At 34.7% G+C, this 19,637-nt stretch overlaps 2 protein-coding genes across 3 annotated transcripts in view; one reads left to right on the top strand and one right to left on the bottom strand.

The window, feature by feature from the left end:
• LOC118645134 overlaps positions 1-19,637 on the top strand; it is a 198,243-nt gene that overhangs the window by 51,744 nt on the left and 126,862 nt on the right. The gene's annotated exons all lie outside the window — the stretch shown is intronic.
• LOC114254376 lies at positions 4,782-14,548 on the bottom strand. Of its 2 annotated transcripts, none has more exons than XR_003625742.2 (2): positions 11,004-14,543; positions 4,782-5,058 (listed from the first exon to the last, which is right to left on the bottom strand). XR_003625742.2 is itself a non-coding variant. In XM_036285634.1 (2 exons), exons 1-2 carry the CDS (start codon positions 13,954-13,956, stop codon positions 5,019-5,021), a joined length of 333 nt encoding a protein of 110 aa, XP_036141527.1. In that variant the 5' UTR covers positions 13,957-14,548; the 3' UTR covers positions 4,782-5,018. The 2 variants fall into 2 exon arrangements, 1 of the variants encoding a protein (XP_036141527.1); XM_036285634.1 differs by having other exon boundaries at positions 13,664-14,548.

The raw sequence follows: 19,637 nt of genomic DNA on the forward strand, positions 1-19,637 counted from the left end.
TGTCTATAATTTCCGGGGAATTGATTGGCGAATACTGAAGTGAGGGAGAAGGAGGAGGAGGAGGTGAGGGAGATATTGACCCTTGAGGGGGTGAATCCGCGATTTGTTCTTCGGGTTGCCGAACACGGACGGGCAGCATCTGCGAACCGGGGCGGATTCTCGAGTGGTTGCCCCGGAATCCGCCAACCGAGACGCCTGGCTGGACTCTCGAAGGTCTGCCTCGGAATCCGCGAGCTTGGATCCCTGATCGGACTCTCGAGGGCGAAGGTCGGAATTGGTGACCCCCGCCGGAAGAGATGAGCCCTTGGGACGCCATGTAGTGTTTTGAGTTTGCGCGAGGGTCCGCCTGATTGCCCTCCTCCGTGACCGTTTAAAATTTGAGCGATTTTGGTGAAAGAAACTTTTTTCCATTATAATTTAGATTTGTTTATTTATTTTATTGATCCACGAGAAACCGAGGCCCGAAAGAAATTTGAGTTTGAAAACTTACTACTTGGTGAGACTGGTGAGACGATGGTCTCGAGCTTTCCTTGCTAAGGCCGGTTGGCGCCGTTGAGTCCGTTAAGTTGAGTCCGATGGTCGGCTGAACGGGTTAGAGGAGGTCCGGCCCGGAGATGGTGAAGCTCGGAGATAGGGGTTGTACTTACTGGATTGCAAACTCCGAGAATTCCCGACTCGACACTGAGTTATAAGTTCTGCACTCTAACTGGCACTTACGTTTGGAAACAAACGAGAGTTCCGAAACTAGGGATGTCGATAAAAACGACAGTGACTACGACACCGATTGTAACAGTGACTGGCAGCGACCGCAAGAACGACTGACAGCAATTGAGACAGCGACTGACTCCGACTTTTTGGAGTGTCGGTGTTTATAGTAATCTCCCCAAAAAGTAAAATTTTGGGTGTGGGTGTTTCGGGGATGTTAATTGGCGGAAATGCGTGGGAATTTTTAGAGTTCTCATTGGATAAGTGGTTGCTGAGTTTCGGGGTGGTGCAAAGGATATTATTGGTAAGATTCTTTCTTCAGGATTACGTAGAGATGTTTGTTGATTTCCTACCGGATGGATAGTTGCTCTTTTTAAGGGAGAGTGTTAATTTTGACGACCAACTATTGGCTTGTTTCTCCTTGTCCCCGCCGAAAGGATTTTAAGTGCTGGTAGGAAAGAGGGGATTAGAATTTTTGAACCCTCTTATCTAGGAAAGGGGGAGGAAATTTATGTTTCTTAGTCCGCGCATTTTCTCAGGGTTGATAGGCACATCTGGTTTTGAAAAAGAAAATTTTATAACCCCTTGGACGTTTTTTGAGGTGGTCTGGCTCTCTTTCGATAATATTCCGTCCGTAATAAAAAAATGTTATTACCCTTGAAACCAAATGTGCCCTTGCCCCTTTTCGAGTAATTTAGTTTTCCATCTGGCACTTATCTGCGGTCGTAAAAGAAATTCCGTAAGTGCCCTTAGTTCGTCAAAGATAAATATTTGAATTTTAACTTTGCCGGGGCCTAACTCCCGCCGAATTTTATTGACTTTTAGTATCTTGGGTCCCTCTGATTATGGGGACCAGATACCCTCGCGGCACGAGATATTTATTTATTTCCTCCTTTGCAACCCTTCGACTGCAGATAAGCCTCTGGTCTGGCTTACTTAATTCTAAGAAGTCAGCGGATAATAAAAGTGAAGTCCCCCGGACGTAACATAAACATAAAAATTGTATAAAAATTGTATAATTAAAATATTATTTAAAATTATTTAAAATTGATTTTATTTGCCTTGTTTTGATTATAAATAAAAACATTTTGCTATATTTTTAATATATATATAAATTATATGGCAAATTAAAAAATAACACGAAAAACGAATTTTTAATGTGTTATATGGTTACATACAAAAGTAGTTATAAGAATGTAAAAAAGGAAAGAATAAAGATTCGAATTCGCGACGATGCATGATACTTGCATTATCAGCCCGTTGCCTTACGCTCTCGGCTACAGTTGCTAGATTGCAATTAATGCTTCTATAATTTAGAAAATATTACTTGTTTGAAATAAATATTATTGATTGATTTTATCTGAAATATGTTATTAGTACTATTTAAAGAAATATTTATTTGAATCGAACAACTTTTTTTTCTGAGTATTACAAATCTATCTATAAGTATATTATCTATCTATAATATACCTATAAATATATATTTATCTATCTATAAACATATTATCTATTTATAATATATTTATAAATATATAGATTTTGTCAGGTGTGACTAAAAAAAGATTTTTTTTATGCGACGGAAATTCCCAATGTATATGAATTTTTACGCACGCGTGTGTGTAAAAAGAAGCGAGAAAGTGCTAGATTAAATTAGCGACGTCTATCTAAATCGTCAACTAATCTACCACTACGTGTTTCATACAGGCTCACAAAATTTTCAGACATGAAATTTTGTAACACAGTAATTATTTTTATTAGAACGCCTACGTCAATCTGAAAACGTAGTACTGTTCCTAAATATTCGTTCCACTTTGGGCCCAGGCTTGATTTATGTGTACAAGGTCTAAAATTTATATATGAAGCACATTTTGTTACGAATCCACGGTAGAAATTTTTAGAAAGCTCTGACACTTTATGTACCGAATCTGTAACAGTGATTTACAAGAACTCTGTGTGGCGACGGACAACAGTCGAGTGTGTATCAATCTGCCGATCCGGGTCTGCGCCGTCTGCATTATATACTCCCGTGCCACCCGTTTCAGAATACACGACCGCTCCGCCCGGATATGTGCCCGCGCCGACCGTGCTAATATACCTTCAACAATTTTTCAACTTAACAAATAACAAATTTGAATTTTTTAAATATATTTTTTGATAAAATTCTAAAAATATTGTACAAAGAAAGAACGGTTTTGCAAAGGTATCTAAAAATTTGCTAAGGGTATAGTAAATTTTACTATACTTTAAATTTTACTAAAAAGTATAATAAAATTCTTCGAGGTCACACATTATCTCACAATTACCAGATTTTGAGAATAAATTTTAAGAGAAAATTATCTCCCTGTACATATCTAAATATAATTTTATTAGATCATTAAAATAATTATGTAGGACGCTCAAACTGGTTGATAGAATAAAAAAATGTTTGCAGCTTGGGGTTTATTACGCTTGAACGTTTTTTGTAATTATTTTGGTAATCTGACAAAATTATTTTCTGTATGTAGCTAAATTTTTAGATATTTCAGCAAACCGTTCTTTCCGTATAGCGCTTTTTTTGGAATAATTTTCACGTATATTTAATTTGTATAGAGTTACAATTAACACATTATTTCTCATCTCAGTGTACGTACATATGGAATTTTTGTATGCGATATTTTTTGAGAATAAAACCCGTATTCGGAACATGCTTTTATAACGTCGTTACTTTTTCGTTACTAAAAAGGAAAAGTAACGGCGTTACCAAATTGTTAGAGAAAAAAAGTAACGGTAACGGTAACGGTAACGACGTTACAAGTAACGCGTTACTTCCCAACTCTGATTAGTGAATATTACAAGTTTTAATAATTTGGAGTTTAATTGCAAGTTTTACATCGAAACTGATACAATATAATTCTTGCTTTTATTGTAATACTCTTAATCTTAAGATATTTTTAGAATTAATAGAATTAGGATTGAATTAAAAGATATATTTTATCACTTATGAATTGCAAGTGACTCCAAGCACACGTACATGTAGAATGATTCTCAATGCGCACTCTATTGCGCATACTTTTTATTGAAATACTGTGATATCACAATTCTAAGAGTAAAATTCCTGTGTCAAACTGTAAATTTATTGTTTAGGAGTGAAATTTAAGCACATGTATTTAATATTATGGATAAATTTAACAATACTGAAAGTAAATTTACAAATAATGCCGGGCACGCCAAGTTTTTGCTTTACTATAATCCCGTTGGTTGATTTTAATCATTTAATTATTTGATCATCAAGCCCGTTTATTATTAAATATTTTAATAAAAAGTTATAATTAATAAATAAATTTTGTACAAATATTTTTATAATTGGCGCATTTACTTTATATCGTTATTTGTGTAGAAAAGACAATAGAACAATAGGACAATAAGACAATTTACCTAATATAATATTTTTTTTCTTAAGGACGCACATACCCATACTTGGCGCCTTTTTTTACCTTTTTTTAAGAAAGGTAATTTTGTTCGGATATAGAACAACAGCGGAAAGACACATTTTTTTCAATTTACACGAAACTTCTCTTAGAATAATTCTCAAGATTGTCTTTCCATATTTCTCATCATCTCTATAGTATATTTCTTATACTTAAGTCTATTTTTTATGTAAGATGTGTAGGATTTGTCGTTTACGTACCAATGTTTTGATAGATCAATATTCTATAAATATAGAAAAATTAATATCAAATATTGCAACAAATTTAAAACAAATATTGCTTATGAGAATTATAAGATTATACATTAGAAATAAATTTAAAACAGGGAGTTTTATCTATCAAGGAAGGGGGGATTAAAATTTGATAGCTTTAAGTAACAAACAAAATAATTGCAATTTGTATTGTAACATTTAATGTCTTATTTGTAAATTATGACAAGAAATTTTTTTGATATGAACTTTATTTACATAAATAAATTTATAACTTATAGAAAAAAATTCAAATTAAAATTAGTAGTTACAATTTATTTAAAAAATTAGTAGTCAAAGTTTAAAATTAACTTTCGAAATTAAATAAGGAACAAGAAACATTTGAAAAAAAAAAAGAGTATTATTGTTGTAATACATTATTTATTTATAATCATATTATTATCTAGATAAGAATATAATTACAGCTTATTTCGGAATAGATAACATATTATTAGGCCAACATTGGCGAAAAAATTAAATGTCGTTCGCGGAACCGCACTTCTCGTCATCGTCGGTCGTGGAATCATACTTTTTGCGAACGTCGGCCGCGAGATCGCACTTTTCGTGATCGTCAGTCACAAGATCGCATCTCTGATGATCAGTTTAGGAATCGCACCTGGCTATCTCTGTATAATCTTCTGTAAAAAATTTAAAGAAATAGCTCGTATAATTCAAAGACAATAAAGGAATAGAGGTCAATAACGACCAAATTAAGGTGTAAAATTTTTAATGGAATTTATTATTATAATGCAAATTAATAATAACCTATATGTTTCGACTTACTTAGTCTTTTTTAGCAGTAATTTTACATAAATGTAAAATAAATTAAGACATTATAAATGAATAAATTAAAAAATGTAAAAACACGAAAAAAACGAAAGCGTTGAGTCATAAAAAATTACATCACAGTTTAACATGTCAACGGATAAAAAAATTCGGCGATTATAGCCAAATATTATAAAAATTGGATGGTAAAAATGGTTGTAAATAACTGATTCTTGTTTCCACACGAGAATAGTTAGAATCTATAGTTAAAATTATGGTAATTTTGTTTAAATAATAAAATAGAAGTTAAAGTGATGTCTGATTTGTTATCTGAGGAAGTTTAGTTAGATCAATCAGATTAATTAAATTTGTTTTTTAAAAAATTTTTAGGCTTTAATCTGAAAGAAATTCTGGTACACTCTTTTATAAATACGATTTTTAGTATGATTATACGTTTCAATATGTTTTTTACTTTTTTTGGCCATACATATCTAAGGCACAAGCGGTAAAATGTATTGTTGCAAAAAAATTACATAGCTATTTAACACGCGGATTTAAAAAATGTAATGGTGTTTGTTTAAAAAGATATCATTATTTGATTATCTAAAAATGAGTAAATTTGGTTTAAGATAATAAGAAAAAATAAAATATGAAAAAATTACTTTTTTTTCTTTTTTTATTACCAAAGGCAAAAATCATTTTATTTGAGAAATGTTTACTTATAAATTGTTTAAAGAAAGAAATTTATAACGCATTATAACACCTACTTTTCACAGAGATATTGGGTTACATTTGTATGAGTTTAAATTTTGCGACGATACTGACGGTTAGATTGTGACGAGAAAATCGGCTCTTTGAGAGAAATGCTAGAGAAGGTTAGGATATACCGCGCCATTGAGATAATAGCACGTTTTGTTTTGTGTCCTTTCTCTGCGCTGATCATCTGTTCGAACTTTGTAACGGTTTTAAGGCAGTGAGGGTATACGGCAATTTGCGACGACCGATGCGCTACTAAACGCGTTCGAAAGAATGATCTTGCTGGATTGTGATGCACTAGAACACAACCGGCAGAAGCAAATGGTGAATCGATGAGAGACGAGCGATCAACGGAAATGTAACAGATGAAAACAGAAGAACATCCGTGATCAACAGTGTTTCAATTGTGGCGCGCGATAACATCTTAGTGCGAACTGTCTCATGAAGGAGATGGATACCAAGTGCTTCGAGTATGGTGACTATGAACATATTTTGCCAAAATGTCCGAAAAGGGATGTTAAATCGAAAGAAACTGTGGTCGCGTTTGTTTCGTGTGTACCTCGCAAAAATTATACAAAAGAGGTAACAGTCAAACTTTTGTAGTACTGATGAACACGAGTAGTGACATTTCAATTATGCGTGCGAGTGAATACACATTGATTGAATCGCCTAGGGCCTAGATTATAAGCGTCTAGAACAGAATTTTACGGAGTCGGAAATTACAGTGTGACAACGTTAGGACGGCTTAAAACAAAAATTTTAATGGACGAATATACCTTTTCTATATTTATTTATATTGTTTTGGATGCGATGTTATTTGCGATGTTTTATTGATCGGCACTGATTTTCTAGACTCCGTAGAATTTAAGGTAAAGATATGCGAGTCGATGACTAATGACAAGGGACGATTCTTGCGATTGATGCTGTGCAGCGTGCGAGTGAAATAGATATCTCACATATACGAATTATAAGCGAGCGATGATAGAATTATTTGCAAATTATGAACCGAATAAATTACGAGAATTTAATATTAAAATGATGATAATTTTAAAAGATGGCGAATCGATATATTAAAAGGCGAGACGTTTATTCCAAACAGAAAAAATATCGTGAATGCGCAAATTGAAGTATGGGAAAGATAGGATATTGTTCGACCCTATACTTCCGATTTTGCCAGTCCCGTTGTACTGATAAAAAAAAGGATAACTTTTGTAGACCGCGCGTAGATTATGGATTATTAAATAAATATAGTTAAAGGTAGGTATTTTCTCTTCTTGATCGAGGATTAGATTGATAGTAGAGTGTTCAATACGATTTGAAGAACGGGTTTTTCCACGTTTGAATGGATGAAACGAGTATAAAATATACATTTTTTATTGTACCTGATGGCCAGTTCGAATTTTTAAGAGTGTCATTCGGCTTGCAACCTTTTGTTTTTTTAAATATTTATTAATGCGGTTTTCCGAGACTTACCGGAAAAAAAGATTGTGTTAACATATTTAGATCATTTAATTGTATTCTCGAATAACGAAGATGATAAACTATTTAAATAATTTCAAAATTGTTTTGGATATTGTGAGTCAAGCCGGATTGGCGATAAATTGGAGAAAATATAACTTCTTGTAAAGAAGGGTCAAATTTTGAAGTCACGTTGTCGAGCACGCATACATTCGTCTGAACTGAAGACTAGGGCAATCTTGTGTTTCCCTGAGTCGCGAAGTGTACGTCAGGTACAAGCTTTTCTCGGATTAAGCGGATATTTTTGCTATGACTCGCAAATTTATTGCGGATCATAGCGTTATGAATCGTCCTTTGTCGAATTTATTAAGAACGGGTGAGCAGTTTTAGTTTGAATGCTTAAAAGCTACGTTAAGTGAGCGACCGATGTTAAATTTATTCCGAGCTAATGCAGAAACCGAACTACATATCCGTAGAAGTATGGTTACAAAGCGATACTGTTACAAAAAAATAGCGAAGATCAATTATTACATTCTGTATATTATGTAAGCTTCAAGATTACACCGGTGGAAGAGAATTGCTATGAATTAAAGGACCTTGCGATAGTGAGGGCACTTAGGTGATTTTGTGTATATCTGTTAGGCATACCGTTTCAAACTGTAACTAATTATCATAAATATTAGTAATTTGCTTTGACAATGGCGAAGAGGGACTTGTGCGTACGGGCGGCCCGATTTCCAAATGTCGTTGGGAGAATTTCACAATATATCGTACAGTATCAGCCTGATAGAAACATGACGCATGTCAACGCCCTGAATCGAAATCCGTTACCATCTCGAGCGAATGCAGGGATGGATTGGACGCAACGCGTTTAAGGAGTTCGCTCGGGAAGATGCTGCTTAGTCAAGATCTTTAAGGCGACTGAGCGAGGAGAGAAGGATAACCATATAATTCGTGGAGAAATTTTACGAAGAAATAGGATAATTATCCGACGATACGCGGATGATTATTCCTAAAGCCATGCAAATGCAAATAATAAGAAAGCTTCATAAACAAAGCTATTTCGGAGTCAACAAGGCAGACATTAGTGAGAGCTAACTACTAGACTCCGAATTTACGTCCTAAGGTCGAAAATATTGTGGCGAGTTGTGTCGTCTGTATTTTGGCAGAAAAGCAAAGAAAACATAAATGCTTTTTAAATTTTATTGAGAAAGGAATTGCCACTATACATTTTATATCCATCTGGATCTTTTACCATCTGCTAAGAAGACCTGCAGTCACATTGTGGTGATCATTGACGCATTTTCCAAATTTACATGGTTATATGCGATCAGATCAACAATCAGCTGAAGTGATTAACCGTTTGAAGAAGCTGTCATCTATTTTTGGTAATTCCAGACGGATTATCCAGATGGAGGCTCGGCTTTTACATCATGAGAATTCAAAGAATACTGTTGGACGGAGAATCGTACATTAATAACATTACTCACTTGAGCGCCTTTGAAGCATAACAAATGGTATAAGTACTTCGACATTGCGCAACTATGTCTAAATACAATGCCGCATTGAAGTATTAAAGCAATGCCTTTTTGTATATTTTTTGGTGTTAATCCATGTATCCACGATGATCCTAACATTATGGAGTTATTAGAGAACGAGCTTATTGTCTCATTTAACGACAATTGAGAGGAATTTCGACGACCTTTTTAAATATCATTGGCAGCAGACTGTAGGAAGCCATGGATCAGCATTGAAGACAACGATATTTCTGAATGACAACAGTGGAAATGATTGACATTCGGGTCGAATACTCGATCAAGACGGCCGAGTGTGAGTCAATGCGGCGGCACTGACGGTTAGATCATGGTGGAGAGATCGGCTGCGAGAGAAGCATTAAAATACACCACGTCGTCAAGATAATAGCACGTTTTTGTTTTGTGCTTTTTGTTCGCGCTAATATCTCTATGAACTTTGTAACGTTTCTGCCGAGATCTAATTGTACAACATTATTGTAAAATAAAATCGAGTAATGACTTTTGTAATGCGACAAAAATAGACTGTTTAAAACGTTGTGATAAAATACAAAGACAATGATTTATATTTTATGTATAGTACCGTAACTTTTGTTTCCAAGACTTTCGTAGTACGACAAAGCTTTTGAAGGTTTTTGTTTTACAGTTTTCATGGGAGCAATCTGTCAGTCTATCAATCTATTAATTTTGCCATAAAAAAATACATTGCTTATTTCACTTTAAACATTCTTACGTTAACAATTGTCTTTATAAAATTTTAGTTTAGAGTCCCATAATATAGGTTGCGCTTTAACTAGTCTAATAAAATTTTTATTATTGAAAGACATGATGGTACGAAAAGCTAATAAGGCAACAAAAGTCGCATTGCAAATGTAGCGTAATATTTTTGTAAACTAACGTATTACCCGCGAGACACAACAAAATCTTTCAGGGAACTCGACAAAAGCTTGGCTTTTTGTAGCTTTTTTTACGTTGTCGTTAGACAATTTCTTGAAACTGCACGTTTAAACACCATTGGTTAATTTTGCACTACGGCAAAAGTCGCATTGAAGTGTAGCCCAATGTTTCTGTATTGTAAAGTCGGGATTATACATGTGTGCACTGAAAAATTTAGTCGTATTAATAAATCTAGATTTAATTAGTACGTTTGTTAAAAAACAAATAAATCACAATTTTTGTTAGAATTGTATGTGATTAATTTTTTTTGTGAAATACTAGACTTTTTTTATTGATAAATGTTGAATTTGATTTCTACATAGAGAAGAATATGTTTTTTCGGATATAATAAATAATGTTGAAGTTAAACAAATTTAATTATTGGAATAGTCTAACTAAACTAATGTTTGAACTAACAAATACGATTGACTTTTAAACAAAGTTATTGTTTTTTAAATAAAAAAAAAAACGTTTTTGGAAAAATTTAATTTTTTTATATAAATATTATTTATTTAAACAAAATGTTTTTTTTTAATTTTTTATTTAAATATTTCTTTGATTTATATTATGATGTTATTCTTTTAAAAAGTTTTTTTAAACCAAATATTTTTTTAAAACAATTCTAAATTTAATTATATTATTCTTTTAAACGATGTTATTGTTTCTTTTAATTAACATTATTTTATTTGAAACTTGTTTCATATAAACTAACAATAAGATATATACAAAGAATGTTAATTCTGAACGAGCAAGTAGTAAAGGATCGTAATAATTTTATTTTTAAAATAAAATATAGTACAATTAATTTTTTAATATAATATTAATCTGTATATGCAATAAAATTGGGCAATATAAATAACGTAATTTTGATAGAATAATTTATAAAACTAATCAACGTAATTAAGATTTTTCTTGTGATGCTAATTTGCAGAAATCGACATCTTATAAACTTTTCTTTTCGATAATCATTACATCTAATAACGACAACTAATAACAAATTGTCAGTTGTTATATTAGCCTTTCCAACATTCGCTAATATTGGGATGTTTACAGTATTTGCAGATTTTGTTTGATCGACGTTTCTGCGAGATTCAAAGTCCGTGACGTCAATTTCCCCAGTCAAAGGCATACGTTACCTAATATACAGGAGTCGCCTGGGATATACTCAAGTGAGAGACAGGAATGTGAAAATCACACTTTACGTTTCCACAATAGTGGCAATTTTGAACATTTTGCTCGCTTTCGTTAACAAACGTTAATGAACTTATTACAGTGTATCTTGAGTAATTGAAAACAATTTGACCGTCGTTCGTGAGAGCTGCATTCTCGCGACCGATGATCACGAGAAGTGCGATTCCGCAACTGACAATCGCGAGAAGTGTACTTTCGTGACTGGTGTTCACGAGAGGTATGATGATCATGAGGTGCAATCCCGCTAGAGAGTCTCGAGGAGATAGAGGCGACAACTAGTCATATGACAAGCCTCTCGGCGATTGACTGGCACGATTACATACAGAATTGGGTCATGCGATGCCAAAGCAGAACAGATAGTTGGTTATGTGTTTTGAACGTTTCGGAGTACATTTACAAGATATATTTTGTTTTATGTAATATATGTAAAGAATATCTGTTAATTTGACGACGTAGAATTCTTTTAGGTAATTAATTTTGCTATTATAGATAGCGTTATTGTATAAGTATAGTAACAAGATAGAACTGTACGTTGTACCAAGCTTTTGCTTTACTGTAATCCCGTTGGTTGATTTTAATCATTTAATTATTTGATCATCAAGCCCGTTTATTATTAAATATTTTAATAAAAAGTTATAATTAATAAATAAATTTTGTACAAATATTTTTATAATTGGCGCATTTACTTGATATCGTTATTTGTGTAGAAAAGACAATAGAACAATAGGACAGTAAGACAATTTATCTAATATAATATTTTTTTTCTTAAGGACGCACATACCCACATTTGGCGCCTTTTTTTACCTTTTTTTAAGAAAGGTAATTTTGTTCGGATATCACGCATTTAGTAGTATTAAGCATTTTATTTAGGCTGCGTCAGTGAATATTCACTGATTATCACAGTTATAAGTATGCCACTGCGAATCAGTGAATATCCACTGATTAAGATTTAAAGAGTGAAATGCGGTAGTAAATAATGTAGTAAATAAACCAAATTTTTGTCTTCCTAAATGTCTAACAATGATATATTGGTTTGATATATGCGTAGCTTCTTGAATTCCTCACAAACTTTGATGGCACTTTGCTAAATCATTTTTCAGAGAAACAAAGGTATTCTTATATTATTACTTTTGCCAGATAGATCAAATTTTTGTAATTGTTCAACTTATAATTTTATATTGTTTTATACGTAGACTCTAAATATTTATAACTGCAGCAACAAGCATTAGTTACTATATAACTACCTAATACTGCATGCTTTGTAATTTCCTGTAGAGCTTTATTCTCTATATTACTTTTGTCAACTTCTGTTTGTAATTTGTCAATTTTTTGTTGCTATATATTTAAAAAAAAAAAGGTTTTTTATGGCTGTGCTTATTATTCTCTTTTTCTCTTTCTTTTTTCTTCTCTTTCAACAGATAATCGAAAAATAGCCACAATGATTTGAAGGTTCTCTTCTAAAAAAAAGAAATACGTATACATATATACATATTATATTTCTACATACTAATTTATGGAAAAAATAATGTCTTGCAACGTAGCTTTCCCTCGGGAACGCCAGGTCCGAGGGGGCTACGCTCAATTAAACGGGAATTTCTATATATGCGGTAACGAGTAACGCTCTTCCAGTTAGATGCGATAGTTATTAGAACGGTAGTCTCAATCTTTCTCGAGAATGCTCTCGATACGGTATCAGCAGCTTGCATACGGTATCCCCCACTCGCTCGAGGCTTACGCTCGAAGCGAGAACGGTAACTCATAGACGGTATCCCCCAAATATCGGGCGAGATGGCTCTCGACACGATAGCGGTATCTTGTATACGGTATCCCCCAATATCGATCGAGGTTGCCCTTGATACGATAGCGGTAGCTTGCAAGAACGGTAACTTCCCAATACGCTAAATTGTTGGGCGCCAGGCGCGACTTCTCGCGCCACACAATAATCAGCTATAATACGGTAACCAACTGGAAAGCGTTACAAGTGCCGGTAGCTCTTTCTCGCGAGACGATAGAGTGGCGTGGTTCTTTTTGAGACGGAAGGCGTGGAGATGTCGGATCGAGGCAGGTCGTATAAAGATTCGGTACTCACTGATTAAACAACAAAAGAATATTTTATATTTCTCTACTGAAAACGGTAACAAGGCTGCAAGGAGCTTACTCAATGCGTCTGTATACAATTAATGCACGAATTTTACTGTGATAGAGACAAAAACTCATTAGAGACACCACAAGGTGGAGAAGACAAAATTGATAATACGCGGCGGGAGGCCGGCGAGGCTCTCCGCTCGCACAAAGACAAAATCAATAATGGCGGAAACAAGTCGCGGTAACAATGATTCTAATCCTATGACTGTCGGCTCCGGCGTAGTCCGAGAGGGACGTACTCGCGGTATCAATTCTTCGGGGCCGGTCGGTCCGAGCCCTCGTGCGGCCCAAAACTCTACTCTTTACTTCGAGTTACGTACACAACAAATATCACTAACTGTATCGGATTCGGATCGCCGCAATCACCAGCGGAAACGGTATCCGGTATCCGGTCCCGCACGAGGGTTGACCGCCTTTTCCGAATCTTACTTAATCGATGGCTGCCGAGTGCTGGCCTTACAATAATGAACGGAGTCCTGGTCCCTGAAGTCTTCGGTAACGATTTCGGTATCTCGGGCTCGTCCTCTGCCAAGTACGCACAGTCACGGCTTGCCGAACAGTGAGGAGCCCCGGTCCCGCGCCGGCCGGCTCGAGCCGCCGCGCATGCGCGTGCTTCGATTTTCGGTCGATCCGCACGCCTCGATCCCATGCTGCGCCGCATCGCCTATCCACTTGCCTCGTGGTCCGTGCGTGACGACTTCCGCCGGGGAGAGTGTTATGGCTCTGCCATTTTCGGTTGGCCCGGCTGGCCATGCCGTGGCCGAACCGATCTGCGTGGAGGGCCGTTTACAATTTGACGGTAACTCCCCCGGTCCGCAGCCCGGTGGCGTGCCCTCGGCGTGATTCCTCTCATGAATCTTTCCGGCTGCTATGCGGTATCGTTTTTGCTACGGTATCCTCAGGGCGGCGGTATCCAGGCGGCTCAGGGCGGTAATAATCAGCCGGGCTCGGTGCACGGCTCGGCGGGGAAACTCTGCGCGGGGCACCTCTCCTACTGTCGACTGCTCGCGATACTTTTTCCCCCGATGGCTGCTCCTCCTCCGTTCGTGGTACAATAAGATTAAGCCTTCACTCGGCGCCTTAGTCCTAAATACCCTAATTAATCTGATACGGTAACGCGGAAACTAGAAAAGAAAGAAATAAACGTAAAACAAAGTCACGTCCCCCTCGTCTCAGCGAGGAGGAGCCCCAAATCGACCCCCTCGGTCGAGCTTACGCCCTTGTGACGAACGCGACCGGACGCGTTACGTCACAGTCTTTGATTGTCTAAATTTTCATATGTCGTATGTATATAGAAGGATGTATATATTTATATATGTGTGTCTGTGTGTGTGTGTTATTCGTAAATTTTATTTATCTCTCTCTCCATTTTTTTCTTTGTGTAAGTAATGCTTTTCTTCTTTTTTTTCTTATGTTATACAATAGTTCTAATAATTTAAATAATTACTTGTAATAAATATAGTATACGAGTAATAACGAATAATTATTAGAACTATGTATAAGATAAGGAAAAAAAAAGGAAAGCATTATTTATATATAGAAAAAAGAGAGAAAGAGATAAAAAATACACACACACACACACACACACACACACACACACACACGCGCGCGCGCGCGCGCGCGCACATGTGGGTATGTACATCCTTATATGTACACACATACATACATATAAAAATTAATACATATATATAAACACATTATTAGCAACGTTATTCTCTATTTTGTTGCTACACGTATCTAATATTCTTCCTTATTCCTTCTCTCTCTCTCTCTCTCTCTCTCCTCTCTCTCGCTCCTCTCTCTCTCTCTCTCTCTATCTTATCTCTCTCTCTCTCTCTCTCTCTCTCTCTCTCTCTCTCTCTCTCTCCCTCTCTCTCTTTCTCCCTGTCTCTTATATTTTCAGTTTTTCTTGTTTCTATTTACTGTATCAATTTTCTTTTCGTATTAATTCTTTCTCACTTTTATTTCTCTTGATATTTCTAGGCAAATTTATCTTTAAAATATTCTTCGTTTTCACTATTAAAAGATAAAAACTATATTTTATAATATTCAGGGAAAAACATGACACAAAAAAGAGAAAAAAGAATAAAATACACACACACACACACACACACACATAATTACACAATGTTATTCTTTTCTTTCTTTTTCTCTCTTTTTCTCCCTTTCTCTCAATTTGACAATAACACTTTTTTTAACATACATTAATTATAATTTATTTATATGTGTATATATGTGACTTACTTTATTTTATTCTTTTTACTTTTCCTTCTTAATTTTTCCTAATTATTAAAATTTTTTTTCTCTTTCTCTCCTTACCGACTCTTTTTTTCTTTTATCTATTCTTCTTCTATTCTACTTTACCTTCAAATACAGTGTTTCTTCCTCTCTTTCTTTTAATATAACTAAAAATAAAACATAGCACAAAGTATATTGACTTATCTTAAAATAATTATTTTTATTAAAAAAAATAAAAATTTTATACAATATACTTATCTGATTGTATAACGGATAGTTCGTTATACTATAATCTCTTTTCGCAATGTAATATGCGTACAGAAACTAAATAAAAACTTACTCGCCATTAACCTCGCGCACGTCACGTCATTAATCCCGAAATGTTACATTAACGCCGTGAAACTCGCCGCGAACTTATCTGCTAACGTCAAAGTATGTATATTCGACTACGAACGCGCACTTTTCATCGGATCTACAAGACTTTTCTTATAAGAAATTATTAATCGTACGATTTACAGATATATCACTTAATATTTATTCTTTACTCTCACAAAACGATCATATCACGAATGACAGCGATTTATCATCATATCAATATGCAGTATATATTTTATAAGAAACTGTCACAGGTAAGTCTTAGAAGAGCTCTCTCGTATTGAATTTGTGTACTCGACAAAGACCGACGACGTATCTTAAATGAAAAATTTACGTTTTGGACTTTGCGTCGCTATATCTCCGCTCGTAGAGCACGCAGAAAAAAAATGAAAACATTTTTTTTTATAAATCAAACCCAAGCTTTCAATTGAACCTATTATTAAGGTTATTAAGATCTGATAATCTCAGGTGCTCGCAAGTCGCGTACTCGCGTAAATGTACGGTGGTCTCGCGCTGCGCGTTCACTTGGCGCGAGACACTACCGTGTCTTTTGATATTGATATGATAAATCGCTGTCATTCGTGATATGATCTTACATAGAAATGAAACCTCCAGTAGATGTCTAATGGACGTCTGCCATGGAAGTTTAAACTTCCAGTGGACGTCCATTAGACGTCCAATATAGAGCCATTAAAAATCCACAGTTCCGCATTGTGGACATCCATTAGACCTCTATTAGAGGTCGTCAAAGAGGTCTATTAGATGTTGTGTGGATCATTAATAGAGGCTTCACGAAGCTTCGATGGATGACTGACGGACGTTTCGTGAATCATTAATAGAGGCTTCACGAAACCTCGGTGGATGATTGGCGGATGTTTTGTGGATCATTAGTAGAGGCTTCATGGAGCCTTGATAGATGATTGACAAAATAAAAGTTTAAAATAAAAATTTCATTTTTTTAAATTATTGTATCAATAGCACATATTAAATTTAGGACAAATTTTTATTAATTAATTAAATTTAAATTTTATTATTTTATTTTATTCTTACTTGCCGCTGGTGGGTTTTGAACCCGAGACCTTAGGATTACGAACCTTGTACTCTATCTGCTACGCCAACTTGACTCATTGATATAGGTACTTGTTATTGTCTACACATACCTAGATGTTATAAACTGACGCAATTATATTATTTTTTATAAAAGCAATTAAATTTTGCAAAACATATTAAAAATAAATAGCATGAATTTATGTACTTATTAATTTCATTGTTAAATTTATTTTTTTTCATAACCTTAACAATTTAATGAAAATTGCGATCTATTTAGCATTAATACTTTGAAACGTTTAAATGGTTAATTAGATGGTTAACTATATATATTTATATTCTAAGAAAAATTGAATAATACATTTATTATCCTGTTTTTGTTTAGTACACGATGAATTACCCATATAGCACAGAAACCTTTCAGAGATATTTCAGAGAAGTTTCAAGTGAAAAGTGAAACATTTCAGAAACGTTTCCAAATGTTTCTGAGACAGCTCTCAGACAGCTCTGAGATAGCAAAATGTTTGCGATGCTTGCACTTGAAACATTTCTGAAAGTGTACTGAAAGGTTGCTGATACATATCTGCAACCTTTCTGAAAACATTCAGAAATGTTTCAAGTGCAAGCATCGCGGACATTTTGCTATTTCAGAACTGTCTCAGAACTATCTCAGAAATATTTTGAAACGTTTCTCAAATGATTTACTTTTCACTTGAAACATTTCTGAAATATCTCTGAAAGATTTTTGTGCTATATAATAGGTGCACTACACGCAGAAAAAGGATTCGTTGCCAAAGCTAAAATTTTTTTCCATGAAAAATGTGTTTTTAAGACACAATAATAAATATCACGTAGGCCCCGAAAGCTCACTACGATAGCATAGGTTGATCCGTTTTCGGTCACCGTGGTCTGCTTTGTGTAGCTTGTGAAGTGTGAGTTGCATTACGAGAAAAGTGCCGCGTGCGTCACCTAGTGACGGTCCGTGAACAATATATGTGCTGTATTATTTCATAAGAAAGTTTTCAAGATAGCGTATGTGAAAGATGTAAAAAATAACTCAACTGAAAAATTTATTAAATTATTTTATGTGAAAGGTTTTGGAAATTACGCAATTGAAAAGTCTGTAAAAATATGTCAAATGAAATGTTTTAGGGATAACTTAACTAAAAGTTTCAAATTTATTGCATGTGAAAGATTTCAGAAAAAACTCTTTTGAAAGTTTGTTAAATTGTTTCATGTAAAAGGTTTCAGAAATAATTGAACGGAAAGGTCTGTAAAAATATTTCATACGGAAGGTTTCAGAAATATTTTTGTTGAAACATTTCAAATGACATATATTACAGAATTCTTTCAGAATTGTTGCACATGAACTGTGAAAGATTGAAACCTTTCTGAAAGCTTTCTGAAACAATCTGTGCTATATGGGTAGATTTTGTGCAATTTTTGTGCACAGTAATTGTAGACAAACCGTTATTTTTTAAAACATTATATCTTCATAATAATTTTTTTAAATATCAAATGGATCTCTCATTCAGAATGTTATAGTGTTGTGTGATTTCTGAGTCAACTACGACGCGCATGGACGGCTCAAAAATCGGACAGCATTGTGATATCTTTTATGAGACATTAAGCTGATATCATTTAGCTGATGTCATAAGGATAACATTTTCAAGAAACTTAAATGAAACTCTTCAGTAAGATATCTCAAAGACCTCTCTTAGTAAACGTCTCTGATAAATGTTACCATTTTGACATCATTTCCAAAATATATAAATGTTTAAAAAAGTTCTTTTAAAGTTTTTATTCTGACAAGCGTGTTGTCTGGGTAACTTCCACCATGGAAGTAAATGTTTCATAGAGCTATGGAAGTTTAGTGAATTCCTAATGGACGTCTATCTGACTTCTATCATGGAAGTAAATGTTCCATACAGCTATGGAAGTTTAATGGATTTCTAATGGACGTCTATCTAACTTCCATCATGGAAGTAAATGTTTTATAGAGCTATGGAAGTTTAGTGGATCCCTAATAGACGTCTATCCAACTTCCACCATAGAAGAAAACATCCAATGGAGCTATGGATGTTTTATGGATCCTTAATGGATGTCTATCTAATTTCTATCATGGAGGTAAACCTCCAATGGAGCCATGGAAGTTTACTGGATCTTTAATGGACGTTTATTTAACTTCCGCCATGGAGGTAAACTTCCAATGGAGCCATGGAAGTTTACTGGATTCCTAATGGACGTCTATCTAATTTCCGCTATGGAAGTAAACCTTCAATGGAGTTAAGGAAGTTTACTAGACCTCTAAGGCTGAAATCACATGGTGCGGAATAGAGCTGCGGAATAGAACGTGCGTCATAAAAGCAGCCAATCAAAGCTTTGCCGCATCAACGCATTCTAATGCGGCAAAGCTCTGATTGGCTGCTTTTATGACGCACGTTCTATTCCGCAGCTTTATTCCGCACCATGTGATTTCGGCTTAATGGACGTCTATCTGATTTCCACCATGGACATAGACGTCTCATGGATCTACAGAGGTTTGATGGACGTCCATTGGACATCCACTGGATGCTAATGTGGGATCGTTTTTGATATAATAAAATATAAATATTAAGTGATATATTTGTAAATTGTACGGTTAATAATTTTTTATAAGAAGAAAAGTCTCGTAGATCCGATGAGAAGTGCGCGTTCGTAGTCGAATATATGCTTTGACGTTAGCGGACGAGTTCGCGGCGAGTTTCACATGATATATAAAGTTGACAAAAGTA

Source organism: Monomorium pharaonis, chromosome 4 (genome assembly GCF_013373865.1).
Source record: "Monomorium pharaonis isolate MP-MQ-018 chromosome 4, ASM1337386v2, whole genome shotgun sequence".
NCBI classification, from domain to species: domain Eukaryota; kingdom Metazoa; phylum Arthropoda; class Insecta; order Hymenoptera; family Formicidae; genus Monomorium; species Monomorium pharaonis.

Coding starts and splice junctions, on each gene's coding strand:
- LOC114254376 (XM_036285634.1), bottom strand. CDS start 13,956: ATGGCCAGCCGGGCCAACCGAAAATGGCAGAGCCATAACACTCTCCCC. Junction 5,059..13,663: donor CCAGGACTCCGTTCATTATT/GTAAGGCCAGCA, acceptor AATTTTTTACAG/AAGATTATACAGAGATAGCC.